This window comes from Chironomus tepperi, unplaced genomic scaffold, assembly GCF_022539635.2.
Source record: "Chironomus tepperi strain 1889 unplaced genomic scaffold, CSIRO-AGI_Ctep_v1 contig_364, whole genome shotgun sequence".
Classification (NCBI taxonomy): domain Eukaryota; kingdom Metazoa; phylum Arthropoda; class Insecta; order Diptera; family Chironomidae; genus Chironomus; species Chironomus tepperi.
Window position 1 is genome coordinate 3,281,746 of NW_027226486.1, and position 22,831 is coordinate 3,304,576.

Below are 22,831 nucleotides of genomic sequence, written 5' to 3' on the forward strand. Positions count from 1 at the left end.
TAAAAATGGTAAAAATCCTTTATTTGGTACATTTTGGGTGACAAATAGCAGAGATTGAAGACAAATTGAATTCGCCACAGTTCAAAACGAATTTTTTCTGCTGGTACTTGTGAAGTATAAAATTTCTTCACTTCGGAAGAAAAGAGCCAATACTGGAACAAAAACACACGTTTGTTCCACCATACTCCGTTGGAATCCTCAAGGGAAATGGCGTCTAAAAGCTCCAAAAGCAACATGGCGCGGAACAGTGATGAAAGAATGTCAACTCAACGTGCGGACAGAGAATTTTTACAAACTTGGTGACAGAGCCAGCAAGAGAGTCTAATGGGAAGAAATTGGTTGTAACCTAAGCACCACATAGGAGTATGGATACAATAAATAAGTAAGTATAAAATTCCATCCAAATTTCAATCGGTTTTTAACCAACCAGAGCGAATTCAAGTCGAATTCGTCCTCTTCCAAATAACTTCCATTACCGATTCTAAAAAAATACATTTTTAGAATCAAAAAAGAATATTTGTTCAAATTTCCCAAGAATTTAATATTTTTGTGTCTGTGATCGGATGTAATCTTCTTTAAAGGCAGTGTACATTAAAAATTTCAAATTAGAATTTTAAAGTACATCCCACGCCTAATTGTGCATTCGTTCGTTCCTTTATACAGGTTAAAAATATTCTCCCATTCAGAAATAAAAGTTCCCATCTATAAATACCTACTTCATTTCATCAATGCTGGAAAAAATAAATTTATATTTTTGAAATATGCTTTAGAATTGTTGATAACTGTTATGCATCATTAATGAATAAATGCTTTACAAGTTGCAATTCAATAGTGATGATCAGGAGCGTGTTGAGGGTGGAAAGATTGGGGTTGAGCTGTAAACTAGTGTTGTTTAAATTGTGCCATGCATGCATAATAGTTGCATAACAAGCTGAGGGCTGTGAGAAAGATGAGCGAGTGGTTAGAGTGTCGGCATACCCGGGTTCAATCCTAAGCAAAGTCTAGTCAGATTCGGATTGTTTTTCACTGTTTCTAGTCAAACTAACTCAGTTTGTATATTCGCAACTCACAAATTGTGTCTAAGTACATTGCATTGATATACTCTAGGCAAGTGGTGGACAAACCTATTATTTTTCGCGGCACACTTTGGTGGTTTGCCTCTACCGAAACCGTACATGGTATAAGGTTCTTGACGATTCCAAAAGTTTTTGACGACAGACAGGTTACCCACCACTGCGCTAGGCCATGTAACTGTGCAGAATTGAAAAAAAGTAATACGTCACTTATGAAAAATTGTCAAAAATATCGTCTGGATGTCAATGCATCAAAAGCAACAAATTATTATCAAACATCTAAAATTAGGAAGGTATAGGAAAAGTCTTCAATTTCCTAGAATATTTCAAGACAAAATTCCGTAAAAAACCCCCAAAATTTACAAATATTCCTCTTCCTTCCTCCCCTTAATAAATATCTAGTTACTCCCCAGCTGCCAATATTTATTAAATGGAAATTTCTGGAAGCTTCAATATTTTCAACTCGGAAATAGCTTTATGTAATTGAAAATAATTTTATAAAGCGCACAACTAGTTGTAAAATACAGCTGCGACTGTCAAGCATAAAATAATATTTTCTATAAAAAATTAAGCATAAAGTAACGAATTATTAAAGAACTTTTCATTTCTTAAAGGCTTTTTTCATAAAAATCTAGTCTTTTAAATTATCGTCATAGCAACTGAGAAATAAACAGAAAGTATTTCTTTGACAGTACAGCACATAAAAGCGCTAGAATGTAAAGCATAACAATATTCATTTCCCAGAAATTTCCAAGAGTATAAAATTAAAAATTTATTAAAGATTAAAATAACATCAAGCTGTAAAAAAGCTTAAAACAATTCCAATCTTCTTCTTTTAATTGTATTTAAGGAATCCCAAAAGGCAAAGGTCATTGAGTACAGTCGAGCATTAACATTTTTTCCACGAATAAATTATAACATTTTGAGAATTTAATGCTACTTAATTTAATTATTTTTGGAATTGCCTCTTTTTTCACAAAATTTTTCTCAAGCTTTTTTGGAACCGACTTTAAAATATTTATTACCTTCTTTTTTGTGTCAGTTACGGAAAATCTAGATCAAGTCGTAGGCAGCATGTGTAAAATAAAATATTTAAATTCGTCATATGTGATGTTATGGAAGTAGTTGACAGTAATTCTATAATCATGTATGGAAAAAAGTTTTTTTATGAATCCCTACAGGGCTTGTGTTATGCTGATATGAATGCTTAATGTATTTTTAAATAGATTTTTATGGAAACTTAATTGTGGTTGATTTTAATGAGATTTTCTAGGAATATTATGTATTATTATGTATATCCTTTGATATTCGTGTTTCTTAGCAACTCCTTCAGATTATGAATTATAATTTTTTTGTTGATCTAAGGAAAAAGAAAGCTTAGATCTCATTATTATCGTTTCTATCACTAACAGCTCTAAACGATTATTACATCACTAGCTTAGTATGTTGCTTCTTCATTTTATTTGAATTGTGGGGCAAGCTTTTTGGCGCCATGTGATATTATACCTTCTAATTTTTTTTAGAAAGCCTTTATTTGGTCTGAGAATTACTCACAGTATTCACAAGAATAGGACAAGTCGGTTGATTGATCCAAACTCTGACTTAATGCAGTGTTTGATTTAAATACGGTTTAAGGCCAGATTTTTGATAGTTCAACTATTTTGTATTATTCGGGACAGATTGTAACTGACATTTGGGTCATTTCACATGTGACGAGATTAGCACTGAATTATTCGGATGGAATGTATTAGGATTGATTCTATTGTTGTGGATGAAAGTTTGTCTTTATTCCGATGAAACAATTTTGAAAATATTGTCACCATGGACCGAAATGACATTATATTTAAACAGAGAAGAAAATGCTGCTTGAAAATTTCTTATACTTTTATGATTTAGTGTTAAGAAAACAATTAATGAAAACGTCTAAAATCGTCAATTGGTTAATGCCACTTGGTTAAAATTTATGACGTTGTTCGGGGTTCTTGGCTGTAAAATTTGTTGTCAACCAAACCATTCAAAAGAAAGGATATCATCACATAGGACTAATTAGATAATTTGCTATAATTTGATTTAAAATACTTCGCAGAAGAGCCCTTGCCAGAAATGGGCAAAGTTTTGAAATAAAGCTTGAGAAGCAGTTAATTTTCATTCATTTTGAAAGCTTTTAAAGTTTGTATTTTGCTATTGACCCGAGCGACACTCGCGAGTACTCGGAAGCCGACTCCATGTGGTTGCAATTTGGCATTACTTAATTACTTACTTCGCTGGTCGCACATATCAGTTGTGATCCACAAGAGTCGCCTGAAGCTGGCTCTATCGTTGGCTTCCAGTTGTCAATTTCCGATACAATACTATCTCTATCGACAGCTTCCTCCCAAGAGTTATTTGCATGTCCACAAGACTGTGGGAATGTGGCCTTAGGTTTCTTTAGTTTAGTGTTAATAAAAGAGCTTTAAAGCTCAGAGGTGGATTCTTCTTCATTTATGTCACTCGGGTGACCCAGTTTTAAAAGTCAGATTTTATGAATAATCTCGGATTATTTCCATATAAAAGCAGATCACACTGCTGAAATTCCTCAAAATAAATTGCTTAAACTTTATCTCTTTGTCTGTTTGCAGAAACGTCGTCATCCAAGATCATTACCTAGAATTAAAATTACAATTTTAATTTCTCTTTATTCCAGATCAAGGTTAAAATCCAACAGCTTCAAAATTATGTGCTAGAAATAATTTTCCTACGAAATTTCCTCAAAGCTGGAAAATTCTCAATGCATTTATGCGTAGAAGAATTTTTTTGATCATTTTTTTTCCTACACACGAATTTATTTACTCAATGTCGCAATAAAGCTTCGCTCAAGAATATTTGCGTTGTGGGAGTTTTGAGTAAATCCTCAATCATCATCTACTGCGTAGCATACAGGAACAGTAATCTAATTATTGAATAAATCTTGCAAAAGATTTTGTCAACAAAAAAAAGGTTCCTTTTCCTTAGTTCCTTTTCTCACGTTTTTCAGACGTAGTCAGCTTCAAAATCTCAATTTGTGTCATAGAATTCAATTATAATTTGCTCAATGCGTATTTTGTCCTGATTGCAATATGAAGGGGTCGTTCATTAATGGAGTCTTATATTAGCAATGGAGAGCTAATTGAGACGAAGCAGCTCTTAAGGTGCTAACAGAAAGACCACTACGGTACTTAAAGAGGTTTCGTTACCTGTTAGGGTTATTAAAGAGGGGCAGGGGGCTGGGAGGGTGGTACGAGAACCTCTTTGGAAGAGGTTTGAATCCTTTGAAGGGGTGTGGGTTTTTGGTACATAAATAACAATCTCCTGATTATTTGTTGTTGCTCCTCTTAACAGTCAGTACTAAAGATTCATCAAGCATAAGCTCATCTGTAAATGGCAGGAATAAAGCCAGGAGAGGGATTTAGTCGGCATAACCCCAATTGACAAAAAAGCTCTTCAACTAGGTATTTGCTAGGGGTCGTTCACTTATTACGTTCGATTTTTAAGGGGAGGGAGAGGATGATCGACTATTTTATAACAGCTTAAACAAAAAGGCATTTTGAATGGCTTAAAGTAAACATTATGCAACAATGCGAGAGGAGAGTTTTTAAAAATTCGTGTTTTTGTGGACCGTAACAAGTGTACGGCCCCTGGAAATTTTTTAAAAAAAAAGCTCAAAAGCCCCCCTCCCCTTAAAAATATCGGGAAACCTCCCTTACCTCGAGTACCGAAAACCATTCATAGAATATTCAGGAAATTGCAGATATTTAGTAGCCCATTAACAAACCCCAACCAGAATGCAATGAAGGAAGTCCGCAATTTCATTCACAATTGAACCTCACATACGATTGACCCAAAAGCTCTTTTAAGCACGAAACATTGACTTACTTTAATGTAATAAATTCAAACTAGTTTTTTTGTACTAGCTTAAATAGTTCAATTTTTTTTATTTTATTCTGTGTGGCGTGAAGGTATGCATAGTAGAAAAGGATAGTAATTGAACTGAATAAACTTAGTATAGCGAGTGATATCGACGTTGTCGGAGCTTTAAAAAGCCTTAAAAGAAAAATTATTTTTGTTTTTATTTTCTGAAAGTAAAAAAAAAAGTTTCAAAAATTATTTTTGTGTGTGAATCAAAGCTTCTTATCAAGTATGTCCTTAAGTGTATCACATTAGACGTGTTTTATTAATCATCCAAATTGGATTTTGGCTTAAAAGTAAATTATAATTGAGGAATATAAAAAGCTTTTCTTAATAAGTGACGCGTGATATAAAAATCGATTAAGCACATACAAAGTCTGACTACAAAATAATATATATAAAATAGAAATAAATTGTTCTTTACATCCCTGACATGTGTGTGTGGTATGTGGAGATAGTAAAAAAAAGTTTGAACCTTGAAATTTAATGCTCAGTGGTAAAAATTAATTTGATAATAATTAATTCATTATTTTGAGAAATTGTGAAGCTTCTTTTCAGCTTACGATTGTTTTTTTATTACCAATTATGATATTTTTTGTCAACTTTGACAATCATGGATGACAACAAAAGAGCATGGAAATGCTTTTCAAAGCAACTAAGTAACATTGAAGATTCTTATTGACAATTCATAAATTATAAATTTTCTCTGTTTGTTGTTACATTGTGATATGGAATAAGAAAAAGGATTGTTTTGAGGAAGGCGTTGCTCTGGGGAATGTACCTGATTTGAATACAAAAGTCCTTTTGATTTGATTGTTTAAAAATGCTGTTTTTAAAAGCTTGATGTGCTATCTGATTGTTTAATCATTTTGAGTAGTCACAATTGAGTGATGCAACACTGAGATGGCTTCCAGTTGGTGTTAATAAAGGAGTTCTGAAAGATCCTTTAACAACTTCATAGGGATCGACTCCTTCGCCTCAGTGTAGCATCTATTTCGGAGCAAAATTTCAATCCATTTGAAGCCTTCTTCATTTGCTTCGTTTGGGTTACTGGCAATTGCATATAAATGAGCAATGTCAATTTCATGCCTTAATGAAGATAGCTATTGAGCTCTTTTTAAACTCTAGATGCACGAGGCACTGAACTGGTTGCATCCTGATTATTTAATCTCAGATTCCCCAAACTTACTTACTTAGTTACTTCCTTGCTTAAATCAATTGGATCCATGTTTACGCCTTTAAAGAACGTCTTGACAGCTCTATCTTCCGTTAACTTCTGCCAATTTGGGATATTGAGAACTCTAGCGTTCTTATCAATACAACTCCAGGACATTTTCGGTTATCCTTCGAACCCCAAACTAACTAACTTCGCTTAGTTCAGAACAATTGTGATCTATGTCCTCTCTTAGATTACATTTTCTGCTTGAAGCTCTATCAGTTGCCAATTGTTAATACCAAGTGCTCTGATGTCTCTACCAATATTAACATTAAACAACAGTCATTATTCTCTCTCGGATATCACACTGCAATCACCAAAATAAACAAAAGTGGGTGCTAGGTCCGTTGGCGTGGTGCTAGAATTTTCTAAATTGAATTTTTCGCAGGGATGTTTCTATGAGAATCTTAAGTTACAATGAAAAGTTACAACAAAAAGCTTTCTATCTGATTTTTTTAAATATCTGACTTTATTTATTTAAATTTTCTTTTACAACATTAAGTTGAATGACATAATTTCATCACTGGTCTTCGTCAATTAGCTTTGATAGCTCCAGGACAGCATATACATTTCATTCACGAATAATTCAAACAAACCTGGATTTTTGTTCCAGCAGTTACGTTTTGGCATTTTTCCTTTGAAGTTTCGAATTTCTTAAAAAAATCAACAATTCCGAATTCTCATATAAAATTAGCTATACCTTATTGCGTCTTGCACAATATTTTATGACCATTTATACAGATTTTTTTGTGCTATTTTCATAAGACATCATACAAATCTCCATTATCCCCCAATATTCTGTGTAATCTAAAACAAATTGTAACAAATGTTCTATTGCCAAACAAAGCCTTAAAACGAGGAAGCTTCCAAAGCTTAGAAATTCGATCAGAAACAATCAAAAAGACCCAAAATATTTACCATCAAAATGTATCAAGTACCCAAAACAATGATTATATATCCTTTAGCAACAGAAAATATTTAATTGAATTACTTTACTCAAAAAAATCTGAAGGAAACGACCAAAGTTAAATTGTCTGTGATAAACAATGAACGTAATTTTGATTACTTATCCACGTGTATCGTAAATCTTTTCACAAAATTACAACAACATTCAATTGAATGAGAAAAAAGGATGAGGATATCGGTCAATAGCTTTGTAATGGAGTGAGAGGATTGAATGATGAGATAGATAAAAGCACAATTTTATCCATTTCTTATTTTATGATGCTCATTAGGAAGCTTTTGTTCTTGTCTGGCAGACTTAGAGAGATAAGAAGTAAATTTAGGATTAGATGGGTTTCTTGTTATGTCATGGAAATATGGGCCATTTCCGAATAATACAATTCGGTTAATTGATCAAAAATCTGGTACCAGGTCAGTGTGACTCCAAGAGTTCCGGATGGCGATACCGAGACTGCCCGGGTTTCGATATCGAGAATTTGCCCAAGACGTAGACTTCGGGCAACCGTACCCGACTCTGACATGGTTCCGAATTCAAATCGAATCCAGTACCAGAGTCAGAGTCATGCCATCCTGATGTCGGATTTCGAATCAATTATCCAACTTGTGCTATACAGGATTATCCTATAGCTAAATAATTGTGCATTGGATCTATCCATAAAAGATTCAAGTTGATTAAACAGCTGTGATTTGCTCAGATTGCTATCCAGCTCTTACTTCTACTGCTGCGATATGATTCCCATTACATAAATTTCTTCCTCATGTTACCTCTATGTAGTTCATGACAAAAAATAATTTTAATATAGAAATTAAGATCTAAAGCACAAAACCCTATTACCCGATTTGTAAATAATGAGGTCTCTTGCCAGCTCAATTCTCATGCAATGAGTGCAAGAAATAACACTATAATAAATTAAATTAATATTTATATCCATTCAAGTTCATGTGCTATGAAATTTGTACTTTAATACTTTGATATGGCTTTAATATGATTTGTCTGAGAATTTTGCAGAGGGATTTTTTTTTAATAGAAAGTAATCTGAAGCAGCAGAAGAAGTGGCCGTGTTTTTGTAAAGAAAGAAAAAGTGCTCGATGAACTTTTTTATTGAGCATTAAAAGTTATGAAGGTTGTTAACTTATCACATCAAATAAAGAGAGAGAGTTGAGGATTGAAAAGTTGGAATTAAAGCAGTGTTGTACAGTCTTTGTTGTGTTATGCCACGCGTTGGTGGTACGCCACAGTCAAAACCACACATGGCACACGACATGTGGTTCATGACATTTTTAAAAAAATTTGAAGTCACAGTTCTGTGTTGCGGTACATAGGCTGCAAAACACTGGCCTCCTGTGTCACACTAATGCAGTGGTGGGCAACTTATAAGCCACGACACGCTAGTGTGACGTATGTCTTTTAATGTTTCAGTTGAGTCTTACAACCAACATGTGTCATGAACACATGGTTGTCCACCTTTTGTACCAGTGTGACACAGAATTCAAGGTCCACTCACTGCATCAGTGTGTCGCGCTACAAAGCTTGAACAACGCTGCATCAGTTCCCAACAACAATAACCCTAAAACTCAATCTAAGAAAATCTCAAAGTCTCATCCAATAATTCCAATTATCTCTTAATCTTCAACTTGCAACCCTTAATTCTCGCCCTTTTTTTTATCCACAACACAATTCAATGTCAATAACATTCTTTGTACTTATTCATTAGCTTATTTCCTCAATTCACTTTCATTTACAAACAATTTAATTTTCCATGACATGTCTATTGATTTTCAATCAACGGATTCTTTTCATACCTTTCGCTGTTTATATCCCCTCCCGTTGTCGATATTTCACAAGTCATCAGTCGAAAGGAATAATTTGCTGACTAACAGAGGGCATTTTGCAGAACGAAAAAAAAAAAAAATTACTTTATATACGGATATGCGCGCATTGAATTATAAAGCATTATCATTTATTTACAAAGTGACTGATTATACTTTCATTGTGTTATTATGGAACTGCTGCCTTTTTCTCCCTTAAAAACATTAACTCTATAATTGATATTTCATGCACAGTGGTGATATCGAGTCGATTAAATTTAATTCTTTTAAGGAAAATAAGAAAATTATGCCTTTTTCCTTGATTAAATGTTGTTATACCGTATATAAAACTTTTAATTGGATGTATGAAGTTATGCTGCTGATTGTTACAAGCTGAAGCAGAGTTGTTGATACTTTTTTGTGGCATGGCACATCTTTGTGGTATGCTACAACTGTAACCACATACAACATTCGGTTCATGGCATTTCCGGAATATTCCAGTGACTCACTAGTGTGCCGCGGCATGCAACACTTGAAAATACTGTCCTAAACTAGTGTTGTCGAAACATTTTTGTGTCATGGCACACCATAACCACATAAAACATGTGCTTCATGACATTTTCGAATCATTAGTGTGTTGCGGCCCTAAACCAGTGTTGTCCAACCTTCTATTGTGCTGCGACACACCTAAACAGTGTGTCACGACTGTAACCGTACACACCATGCGATTCATGATGTTTTTGAATCACTAGTGTGCCGTGGCACGCAGTTTAGATAACATTGTAATTAAACAGTGCTGTCTAAACTTTTTTTATGACACGGTACACATTGGTAATAAGCCAAAACCATAATTGTACATAAAATGCGGTTCATGGCACTTCATAAGCACTGACGTGCCACGAAACGCAGTTTGGATAACACTGTACTTATTCAGTACTGTCAAAACATCATTGTGTCACGACACATGTTGGTGACAAACCACAACCATAACCACACACAACATGCAGTTCGTGAAATTTCCTCAATCCACTAATGTATCGCGACACAAAGTTTACACAACCTTGTTCTAAACGATAAACTTTTTCTCTCTCTCCATGGTATTTTAGCAATCTGCTTAGGATAAAGACCGGAAAAGAAAAATTTTATCTAACAGTCATTTGTGGATAATTACTTGGATACAACAAAAAAAAGAGTATTTATGAAAAGACTTACAGTTTGTTGAACCTTTACATGCTGATAAATTTTCTAAAGGAATCAACAAACAATAATGACACACAACAGCAATATATCGTCTTCAGGAAACACTCCGTCATCCTTGTCAAATGGAAGTTCTGACGAGCGTTTGGTTGTATGTATTCTAGTTTATTATTTACTTACATACGCACGTGTGCTTGTTTTTGTAGGCATTAATTTACTATAGAAGATTGATAATTAGGGAATATGTCTCTTATCCTTACATTATTAACAAATACTAAGAACTCCTTCCTTCTTAATTTTATATAATTACGTGCTGAAATGGAGATAAGAAATACTCGAGGCTTTGTTAAGCTCCCGAGATTATATTATCACCTTTAGGGATGATGAAAAGTAAAGTTTTCTTTTCTAGGTGGATGTTATGTTCAGATAATGATGTTCTTTCATTAATATAGCACATAGCATAGAGATTAGAGTCTTCTTTCTGTCAATATGGCTTTTGTTCGCGACATGCTTTTCAGGTGTGAACTTTGCGTGACATGGTTCTTGCAATTGTCATTAAATTTAATGGTTTTAAAGCTTACAAGCAGGTTTCACACTAGAGTTGCTAAATCGTTATATAAGCAAGGACAACCTAACATAATTTCTATATCCAAACTAGACATTTTGCCTGACTAATGACATACTTAATGGAACGTTCTGAAAAAATGTCATAGTTTGATCGTAGGTCTAATTATAAACTAGAAATTATGTTGAATTTGTGCTGTGATCCTAACAACGACAAGAGCTGTGTAGTGAGCTCTAAAAAGTTTAAGTGCGCTTTGTGTCACGCTCCCTGACAACCCCTGGTGGCTCAGTGGTATAAAAATGCGACCGGAATTCGTAGAACTTTGGTACGAATCTTATTCGGGCTATGTTGTGAGGAAGTGTAAATTCTTTCTCAGAACCTTAGAATTAGTAAAGCTCTGAACTAGGGATCGCCCAGATGCGCAGGCCTGCAGTTTTCTGCATCTATGCGCATCTAATTTTGGCAAACCCTATTCTGAACACATTATATCAAGTTGTCCATCCAGATTACCTTCATAATTATGGTATCCATTGCACTTCCGTCTAGTATTTCATAATTTGACAGATATCTTGCATCAATGAAGCTTGCTCCTTGTCAAAATCTCTTAATTCTATGGATCAATAACAATTCCAGATCATTTTGATTAAATCAGTTCCACATCCTTAGCTACTATCTCATTTCATTCACCTGTCAATCCCTCGAAACATGATACCTTATCAATAATCAATCCTTGAGCTGTTTTTGTAAAGAAAAAGTTTTAAATCCTACCTTCCTGGAATTGATCCTTAATAAAAAATTTCCACTCCTTCCCTTCTTCAGCATTCTACATTAAAAAGCCTTCAAGTAATCAACTTAATTATGCAAAAATAACACACAAAATTCACGTTGCACTGAACGCTACTTAACGGCGATATAATTAACAACTTATCCAATGTTTTATTGCGTAGGTCGCAGTACGTGTTCGTCCATTGTTTGACATAAATGATATACCATGTATACAAGTAACCCCAAATTTAGCAATACTTTTTGACGAAGGCGGTGGTAGTCGTAATAAATTTCGTCGTTATGTCTTTGATCATGTGTTTGATGATGCCAAAAGTCAAGAGATTGTTTACCAAAAGACAACAGCTGCTTTGGTAAAGGATGTACTTAATGGCATCAGTGCTGCTGTTTTTGCGTATGGAGCGACTGGATCGGGTATGTATAGAATGTTCTTGTGTATGAAATATTGCTTATCCTCAACTATGTTTACTTACATCATTCATCTCCATCATATGCTGTTCTGTGACTTGGGATTGCTACAGGAAAGTGAGTAAACCCTTAACTTAATCATCGCCAATAAAAAGCTACAGCAATTTCATTTCAGAACACATACAATGTTGGGTCCAAATCCCAAGAAGGCAGCGACACCCTCCACAGCAACATCATCATCGTCAGGCTCCTCAACAAGTGGTAGTGACGTATCTCATGGCGATGGCTTGATGGTAAAGGCAATCGACGACATTTTCAAATTTGTTGAGAATTCAGAAAATCCACAGGAATTTCGCGTAAGTAGCTTGTCGTTTATTTATTTGTGTGTGCATTAAGCTTGTTGCTTGAACAGGAAAAAGGATCGGAAAAAAAAGTTTCCTTCCGAGAAAGTGAAAATTGTTCATTTAGATGGCGAAATAATAATAAAAATGGCCAATTAGACGAAAGTTATTCGAGGCACGAAAACGAATTAAGAGAAATGAAAAGTAAAAACTTTTGGTTCCGAATAGGCTTTTTGTATAACAATTAGAAAGTTTCGATGGGTAACCTTTTGAGAGATTTAAGTCAGCGGTGGGCAACCTGTGTGTCGCAGGACGCCTTTTTCGATAGACTCGATTAAAACCGTATACGGAGTACGGTTTTGGCGACACACAGGTTGCCCAGTTTAAAGCAGTGGTGGACAACCTGTGCGCCGCGGGACAACTTGGTGGTAAGCCTAGACTAAAACCGCGCACGACGTAAGGTTTTGGCAACACACTAATGTGCCTTACTCATAGGTTGCCTAGTTTAAAGCAGTCGTGAACTATCTGTTTTTCGCGAGACTCCTTGGCGGTTAACCTAGACTAAAACCTTACACGACATACGGTTCCAATTACTTTTTGTAGAGTCACACAAGTATGTCGCAGCACACAGTTTACCCACCACTGCTCTATCTCATGAAATACGAGTGCATTCATCAATAATGCTATCTATTCACAGCATGAGGAAGATGAAAATTGAATTTTATTCAGCTTGTGCTTCATTGAGTACCAAAATTGAATATTTGATTTATAAATTCAACAGAAAATCATGCAACTGAAGTCAACCACAGTCATTCATCTATTTAAAGTCATTTATCTTATATAATCAGTGATTTAAACAAAAGATGTCTTTCATTATTTGTGCATTTAACGCTTTTACGATTGCCTATATGTGTCTATTCACGCATGTGACATAACACGTAATGTTATGATTGGTGGACTTTATATGCTTTGTCGTTATTAACTATGTCACAAATAATGTTCGTAATAGCATTAAAAGGTCCTCTAGTTAAGCTAGAATCGATTGAAAAACAGTAAATGACTCGTCCATAATTCATTAATTTATATCATTTGAATTAATACGTAGTTTAGTTGTATGTGGATCAAATAATTCATTTCATTAGTCTAGAAACAATCATTGCAATGTTATGTCCATGCCATTTTGCCCCAAATATAAATTTTTTTTCGGTTTTGATGCAAAACATCGACTCGGTCACGCAAAGTCCTGTTGTCCCAAAAAAATGTAGAAACAGGAACACTAAATCGAGTCATAAAGAGGGAAAACTTCCGTTGACACAATTTTTATTCATACCGTCCACAAATATTAGTATTATGTTAATTACCAGAACATTTGCGCTACGTGATTATATAGGTTACTGTGTTTAACAAAACATAAAGGCTTTATGCGTGTGCATTGTTATCCTAAGTTATTTATGATTTTTCTATGAAAAACTCTAAATAGAATATCAAGTTACGATAAACATCATCATATCAAATTTGCTATCGATTGTCATATCTCATATGATGTTGCAGATAGAGCTTTATGCTTCCGACTTTAATACATTGTAAACAAAGTTAAGTGCTCTGTATCTACATATTATATGTATGAAGTCAATACACGTGCGATATATTTAAGATTGAAGCAGTTAATATGAGATAGGGGGTCGTTCACTTATTATGTGATGCTTTACGGCAATGGAGCTGCGACACACTGGTGTGCGGCTTCGGACGTAACTTACTATTAAGGTATGCCACGACAATTAGATATCAGTGCTCTAAGAGGAGCAGAAGTGGGCGGGTTGACGCATTAACGTTACAAAACGTGTGAACGAACCCCAGGACATCATTTTACAGATCATTAAATCCTTACAGATAGAAATAGAATATTCTTGAATTTCTTAAATCGTCTATCCATTTATTTTGGCTATTCACCTACGTGAAAAGTCAATTTCTTCTGTATTAAGACTTCTATATCTGTCTGGACACCTTTATGTCTTCTTGAATGATTCATGATGAAAAAAAAGCTCAACTTACAAATCTATAGAATGTTCGATGAATGTAATTTAAGAGGATAAAGGATATATTTTTAGTATTACTATGAAAAATGAGTAAATATGTGGAGATATATGCTGACAATTGACGTTTCCATGTAAAACTATTATCAGAATAGGAGTTCATTAATATTTTCTAATCTTGCATCGAAGTGGAAATTGAATTAATTTATTTATATTTATATAGCACCGCTCGAAAAACTCTGTAAATTTGAAATTGATGGTCTAAATATAATTTTGAGTGCACGAATTAAATTGAACTTTGTAGGGAACTTTTTATGTATTCCGTGGAAAAAAATCCAATCAAGCTGCAAATAGACAGACTGGAACATGATTTTGTGTCTTTGTGTCTTTGATTGCGAGAGTTTGATATTTCTTGAGTAGCAGGTATTACCGTCCAATAAGTGATGAGTAGAATGAGCAGATCTCGGCGTTCACTAGGATTTTTATAAGCAAGTCGACCAAACTTTGTATGAAATTCGAGTTCGATGCAATTTTGAGCTACAATGAATGAATAATGTTCTAAATTCATCAAAAAATATAAATATGACTATAGAAACTAAACGTAAATCAAGAGCAATCTACAATACATATAATCCCTTCCAAAATACTATGTATGTAACTCAATACGATAAAAGCTATAAATAGTTCCAAATCCGCAAAAATAACATCCAGTATTTTCTATTTTTAAACAATTTTTGCATTCCTTACTAATCAAATTTCATTTACAACAGCGACAATTTTTGTTACATGACAATATGTAGCTTTGGTTGCATGAAAAACAAGCACTGCTTGAAAAATGTTTTTGACCCATGTTGTTTACTGATAAAAGAAAAAGTTCTGCCAATTCCTAATACTGACCGTTTTTTGACCACTTGTGCTTGTTGTCAACAAATAAAAATAAGGTTGACAGCACATACACGTTAAAAGCCACAAAAGAGAAAAGTTTGTTCGTTCTGTTTTATGTCGCACTGGTTCTATATGATGCCTGTCATTATAAATTCTCAGCATAACATACTGACATAATTTTTTTCTTTTCGTCTTTATATTTGCTTGAACGCCTTTAAAAGGAATATTCAATGTTGAGTGATGAGGTTGATAAATGAGGATATTCATCCAGTTGTGTATCACGTTGCTGAACATTGCCTTTTGCTTAAGCAATGTTGCGCAACCTTTTATTTGTTGCGACACATTTTGGTTTTAAGCCTCGACCAAAAACCGCCAACGGCATACGGTTTATAGCATTTTTGGAAAATGTTGGCAGTCCCGCAGCACACAGGTTACCCACCACTGAACCAAAGGAAATTAAAGAATGTGAAAAAATTCATGAGTCGACAGCCTTCTGTCAAGCCATGCTCATCATATAAAAATGATTAATGATATGAAGAAGATATGGACTATGCGAGAAATCAATTGAATACATAAGAATGGGCTGTATTTGAGTATAGAACGAAGAAGAAAAATGGAAGAAAAAAAATCATTAACTCAAAGTGATCGATTTATGGAATAATAGATACCTACGTATTCAATTTTAGGTTCTAATTGAATGACAGACATAACAAACAAAAATAATATGATTGAGATATTGAATATTTCGAGCATAAAAGAAATGTCGCAAAATATGCAATTTATTAAGACATGACACATGGAACACATCACTCAATAACAAAAGCTGAAAATTGAATTTTAGGAATCAGCATTCTTGGTGATCTAATGAAGTTTTCTTGGTATGTCTCTTCTTTTATTGCTATGATATTGAAGATGACAACAAAGGAACTTGCTATTTGAGTTTACTGTAGATATTTCCTGCAGGGTTTTTTGTCATTAAGCTAGTGATGAACTGTAATATAAATTTCAAAGATTTATTGGGACATATTGGAATTAGAACAATGATTTTAAGGATTAGTGTCGATAAAACTTTAATGTTAAGTTTGATCTAGTTAGTCAATGTTGACATCATGCCAGAAGTATGCTATGATATGATTCATTGACACAAAGGACGTTAGAAGATGATTTAATACTAAGCCTCATGAATTTTCATTGATAAATCATCAATAGTTTCATCGTATCTTGATCATGTCGTGGAAAAATGATAAAAATCGTCATAAATCACAATTTTTATTGAGCTTAGATATTGATTGATGTCCAATCAACGCGACATTGATGAGTATTCCGAGTGAACAGCAAGAACGTATTCAAGGCAGAAGGTATATGCTGGACAGTCTTTCTCGTGTCTCTTTTTTGGAACAAATTCTTAAATTTTCTAGAATTTTGCGTGAAAAAATCCAAAAACCATTCGTAACTTTTGTGATTTTTAGCTTCGCCACGTGAACAAGTATCTAAGGACGACCAATGATATTTAGTTTCGATTTGTCCTTCCTAGAACTATAAATCCGTTCCTTTGAATTCTGTCATCTTGCGTCAATACTAAGTTTATAAACAAATTGCAATATTCGGTAATTGAAATAAAGATTCACGGAACAGAGACCAAGACTTCTTAGTGTATGGAAAAATTGGCATGTAGTCTCAATCCAAGTTAATGTCTCGGTCAAGCCTTAGTCTCGGTTTCAGTCTCAGTCTTGGTCTCAGCTTCAGTCTTTGTCTCAGCCTCAGTCTTGGTCTCAGCCTTAATTTCGGTCTCAGCTTCAGTTTCAGTCTCGTTTTTCTTCTTAATCTCAGACTCAGTTTCGAGAATTTGTCCAAAACGAAACTTCCGTAAACCCAAAATCACACATGCTTAACGCCTAAACATATTTTCAAGAAATAACATGCCATTCGTAAACAGCCACAAAAAAACAAAACTTTTCTCCAATCTATCAATATCATCAAGACGAGGAAATTACGCAAACGTAATCATGACTTTGAGTTTTCCATCAAAGCTGATTTCCGATACAATTTCTAATTGAATTAACATTTAATGTGAAAAAATAAGTTAGAAGCTGTTTAATTTTTTCTACGACGTCAAATAAAAGGTACATCCTTGAGTTTTTCGTTAGAAGTGTCAATAGAAACATGAAAAATGAATTTATTTTCATCAATAATATCAATATTTTATTGGTTTGGTTTGAAAGAAGGAAAAAATGTCCCCCAATAAAACAATATTAAATTAATCTATTAGGTCAATATTTACCAAAGTTCTTGAATAATTCATTTATTACTATTTTTTCTACTTTAGCTACCTTGGATATTATTTGTCTTTTGATCATGAACATTCTAATGTTTTTATATTTAAGGACCGTAAATTTCAAGGAATGACGACGATACATATATCATCATTATCATGTGTGTACATAACCCGATACGCACATATTGAAATATTGATACAAGACTTCTTAGAACAAAGTTAGAACCAAGAATTCATTTGTCAAAATTGATGTTTTCGACAAATTTGATTATTTTCAAAGAATTTGAATGTTTTAGATAGATTTGGATGTTTTCGACAATTTGGATGTTTTCGACAATTTGGATGTTTTCGACAAATTTGATTGTTTTCGGTTTTCGACAAATTTGGTTATTTTTGGCAAAATTGATTGCTTTTGACAAATTTGGATGTTTTTTCAAAATTAATTATTTTCATCAAATTCGGATGTTTTCAACAAATTTAATTGTTTTCACCAATTTTGGATGTTTTCAACAAATTTGGACGTTTTTGACAAATTTGGATGTAATCTCCAATTTTGGTTGTTTTCTCCCAATTTGGTTGTTTTTGACAAATTTGGATGTTTTCGACAAATTTGGTTGTTTCTACTAGATTTGATTGTTTTCTCCAAGAGACTGCAACTTGCTTCAAAATGTGATGCTGTGTCGTCACTTTATTAACACCATTCGAATATATACCGCCCGGATACCTATTCACAAAATCATGAATGATGCTACATTTTGGGATAATAGCTTGTCTCATATTACATGAATATTTCATTAAAAGTACCATTTCAAAGCTCAACAAGTGTTTATGTATATATATGGCAGTCAAAATTATGCGAATGTTAATAGGGCACATTAACCCTTTAGCTTTTGACAGTTAATGTTGCATGAAATAAAGTTTAAATGAGGGCCCAGTTGTACTCAAAAATCGTAACGATAAATGTAGAACAAAATTTCCATAAAATATGGATGGATGTGAACGTTGATTATTGGATTTTGTTATGTAGTTCACCCAAATATTTTCAAGTGCCTTTAAAGTATTCATTTAGTCAAAAAGTTAACGCTGTCTTAAATATTTATACTCTTACAGATTATTAATAGTACAAAAAGGAAATGAATAATAAAATGTTTCGTGCTACACAAACTCGTGACCTTTCTCCATTTCCGTTTTCCTTATTTTTCATTTTCATTTTCACTTTTCAATGTTTTTAGGTGTCGATATCGTACTTGGAAATTTACAATGAACTCATTCGCGATCTTTTACGTCCATCAGCTGGTCCACTCGAGTTGCGAGAAGACAACAAAGGCAATCAAATTGTATCTGGATTATCTGAAATTAATGCAATAAGTCGATATGAAGTCATATCGTTATTACTTAAAGGAAATAAGGCGCGAACTGTTGAGCCGACTGCTGCTAATCAGACATCATCACGAAGTCATGCTTTATTAAGTATTACTGTGACCCATTCAACAGCATTGGGAACAAAGCAAGGTCGATTATATTTGACAGATTTAGCTGGATCAGAACGTGCAAAAAAGACAAAGAATCGCGGTAAAAGATTACAAGAAGGCGCCCATATTAATAAGAGTTTACTTGCCTTAGGGAATTGTATTAATGCATTAGCAGCAGGTGCTCGATATGTAAATTACCGCGATTCAAAACTCACACGATTACTGAAAGAGGCATTAAGTGGTAAATGTAAAACTGTTATGATTGCTCATGTATCGAAAGAGTCAAGACATCGTGACGAGACTAAGAACACGCTGGTTTATGCTGAACGTGCAAATCACATAACCACGCGACTACAAAATCCACAGCTATTGGAAGAAAATCGTGAATTTCCGACTCAACATTATCAAAACTTGGTTTCGGAATTACGTGAAGAAGTTGGAAGATTAAAGTCAAAAATGCTTTCAGATCGACCCCGAAGTGCTGTACAAAAGCTGATTAATGAAGATCCCGACACACAAAAACGAAAACAAGAACTAAAATATTTACGCGAGCAAATTGTTTTGACATTTAAGCAACAAATGAAACTAAGAAGACGTTTACTGGAGGCGGAATCTCATTTACTTGGATTAGAACTCGATGCTGAACGTCAGCACATGGTCATTAGGTAAGTTAGCTACAATTGAATTTCATCAAAAATTGATCCGATTACTTGATTTTTTTGGAAAACAAACAACAATATCAAGTACTGCTGAATATTATTGAAAATATATCATTAAGCATAGATATTTATCATCTCCATAAAAATATACTTCCTGCGAACAAGAAAAAGTCATTTACTTTCGTCTTATTTTTTTGTGTGTAGTCATTGGCAAGGAAGGAAAGGAAAACTCTATGAACGAGACCCAAACATGACACAATTGAAGACGCAATTTAATGAGAATGATGAAGGCAACGAAGATGAATCATCTGAAGAATCTGAAAGTACTTCAGCATTAAGGAATGCATGGAATGAGTTGGCAGCCATTGAAAGGGAGACAAAGAGATATCGAGATATACGTATCAACACGGAGAGGGAGCTTGAAGATTGCAGGAAGCGTGGAGTTGCATTAGAGGATGTAAGTTTGATAAATGTTTATTTGGGGATGGTTCGTAAATGAGGTGTGTCTAGGATTCAGCCAAAAATCACGGCTGTAAGATATAGCTTATCTAAGGCTGTAGATCTGCATCCCTGCAGTTATAGACGTATTCTGGGTGTCATTTGGGATTTTTGGTAAACCTTCTTGCACAGTGGTAGGTAACTTGTGTGCCAGAGTACACCTTGGTGGTAAGCCATAAGCGATAGTATGCTGGGACCAACAGGATACCCACCACCGCCTACCATATTGAAGAATTTGACCCAAAACTCCTCTGAAAGGATTACCCAATGTAAATTCAGTTCTAGTGTACCGCTACACACAGGCTGCCCACCAGTCCCTTAGCATATTGGAGGAATCGATCCACAAACCACTTCCTGCTCTAAAACATTTCCATCCAATTCCCAAACGTCACTCACAAACTATTCCCAAGTTGTTTATTCAGTTCAGCTCAATTTAATTTATTGTCTCTGTTAGGAACTGCCGGATCGCATTAGTAGCGATGAGGAACGAGAACTATTATCACTATTGTGTCGAGTTCATGAACTAGAAGCAGACAAAGTATCATTGCAAGCAGAACGAATGGCTCGTCAAGCGGAACTCCGAAGAAGGGATTTACAATTGCTACGGGCGGAAAGACAACGAAGATTGTGTGAGGACATAATAAGTACACAGCGTAGGCTGATTGAAGGTAAATAAAAAAATAAAATAAAGTATAAGAAAACAAAAAGGAAATGGAATTGAGAGCATTGACATAAATACATATAATCTCTTTTTGTAGATGGTAGAGTTGAAATTTCAGAAGAGTTGAGAGATCTTTATACAATATATCAGCAAGAGATTCACGCCAGTGTTTACACATCAGTGCCGAGAACACAAAGCCGTATGGTTTATGATACAAAACTTCCCCCAATTTATAACCGAACGTAAGTACAAATATCCGTTAGCATAATAAATTGGTTATGCTAAGGATGATTATTTTTAGACTGACATCCGCCGATAGTTCATCAAGTTCAGATTGGTCTCCCACACCTAATACACAACACGACATAGAAGGTAATGTTCAGCAAACGCAGCATAACTCATTTGACATTCTGATGGGAGCTGAAGTGAAGACTGTGAGGACACGCTTACCATCAATTCACAGCAAACGTCACCTATATCCTAGTGCAAGCACGTCGAGTGAGGACTAGTATACAGATAGAATTCACGATGTTTTTCCACCAACTAAAAACTTTATATTTTTCTCGACAAAATTTTGAAGAAATTTGCATGTTTGAGGACAAGTTTCTTTGTGAGGAATGAACTGTATCCTTAAAAAACAAACAAATAAAGAAAAGTACGATGACAAAATTTTATGGAAATCAAATTTTCTTTTCTTGCTGCTATTGAACCATTTCATGCAATATTTTCAATGACATTGAATGACGAAAGTATTTTCACTTGTATCCGCAACATTGTACACAAGATGTGAATTTTCTAGATTTTTATTTCATTTTCAGGGATATTATTTGCACGACTTTTCAAGCTACAACCCATTTTGTGTCGTTAAGCTTTTGGGGGTTGTTTGTTAACTACGTCTTTTGAAATGGTAGATTGAAGAATTCGGATCGGGACAGACGAAACTGAAGAGAGCAAAGAGACCAAATAGACCGAAGAGACCGAAGGGACCAAAGTTACCGAAGAGAACAAATAGACTGATAAGACCGAAATGACCGAAGAGACCGAAGAGAACCGAAAAGACCAAAGTGACCGAAGAGAATCGAAGAGACCGAAGAGGTCAAAGAAGTCAAAGAGACCGAAGCGACCCGAAGAGAACCGAAGAGAACGGAAGACCAAAGAGACCGTAAATCGAGACCAAAGAGACCGAAGATACCGAAGAAAACCGAAAACCGAAAACCGAAAACCAAAGACCGAAGATCGAAGAACTGAAACTAAGACAGATACAGAGACAGACCGAGACCGAAACCGACACTCCATGGGAATCCTTCGAAGTCTTCATCAATTTCCATAAACATAGAACATCACTGACACTTAACCCTTTACATCCGATATCGGAATTTTTGGTTTTGAAACATAAATTTTGTAACAGCTGCTTCGAAGTACTGAAGTTGATATTTTGTTGAGGAAAATGTGGGTAGAAAATAAAAAACGACTGCTTACTTCTGACTTTATTACTTCCTCAAATTCCATCCGATTTCAAGATTTCTCAAAAGATATAAATTACAATTTTTTTTTTCATTAAGAAATCCAATTCATTAATTCCAAGAAAAGAATCTCTTGTTTGTACGCGTTACGAAATAATTTTTTGAGTAAATAAATTTTTCTCACATCCACGTGCTTCACTTGAAGCTCTTCAAATAATTAAGGGTGAGAATATTCACGAATTAATATAAAAAGTCATGAAAAAGAAGTCAAGTTTTTAGGAAAAACAGCCTCGAAATGTAAAAGAAGATGTGAGGAGTAAATTAATTTTCAATTAAAAAACACTTTGAGACTTTCGCTGGAAAGCTTCCTACTAGCTTGGATTCTTCTATATTTTCAGAATTGCTTCAATTTTTGAGAGATCAGGGATGAATCTGTGTAGTCATTTTGTTGGCTATGCATCAATTACCTGGCACAGTGCTGGACAACCATTGCACTTGGGTGGTAGGCCTCGACTGACATAAGGGTTCATTGCACTTCCAAAGATTTTTGGCAACACACAAGTTGTCCACCACTGAGCTAGCGCAATCCGTACATATTGACATTTT

General features: G+C 34.5%; 1 protein-coding gene across 1 annotated transcript; it reads left to right on the plus strand.

Moving 5' to 3' along the window:
* The first annotated feature begins 5,257 nt into the window (after positions 1–5,257).
* Kif19A (Kinesin family member 19A) lies at positions 5,258–21,351 on the plus strand. The gene is made up of 9 exons (XM_070646747.1): positions 5,258–5,293; positions 10,092–10,333; positions 11,695–11,948; positions 12,114–12,294; positions 18,705–19,609; positions 19,808–20,060; positions 20,556–20,769; positions 20,860–21,004; positions 21,064–21,351. Exons 2-9 carry the CDS (start codon positions 10,253–10,255, stop codon positions 21,269–21,271), a joined length of 2,241 nt encoding a protein of 746 aa, XP_070502848.1. The 5' UTR covers positions 5,258–5,293; positions 10,092–10,252; the 3' UTR covers positions 21,272–21,351.
* The last annotated feature ends 1,480 nt before the right edge of the window (positions 21,352–22,831 follow it).

Coding starts and splice junctions, on each gene's coding strand:
- Kif19A (XM_070646747.1), top strand. CDS start 10,253: ATGACACACAACAGCAATATATCGTCTTCAGGAAACACTCCGTCATCC. Junction 11,949..12,113: donor GGAGCGACTGGATCGGGTAT/GTATAGAATGTT, acceptor ATTTCATTTCAG/AACACATACAATGTTGGGTC. Junction 19,610..19,807: donor CGTCAGCACATGGTCATTAG/GTAAGTTAGCTA, acceptor TTTTGTGTGTAG/TCATTGGCAAGGAAGGAAAG.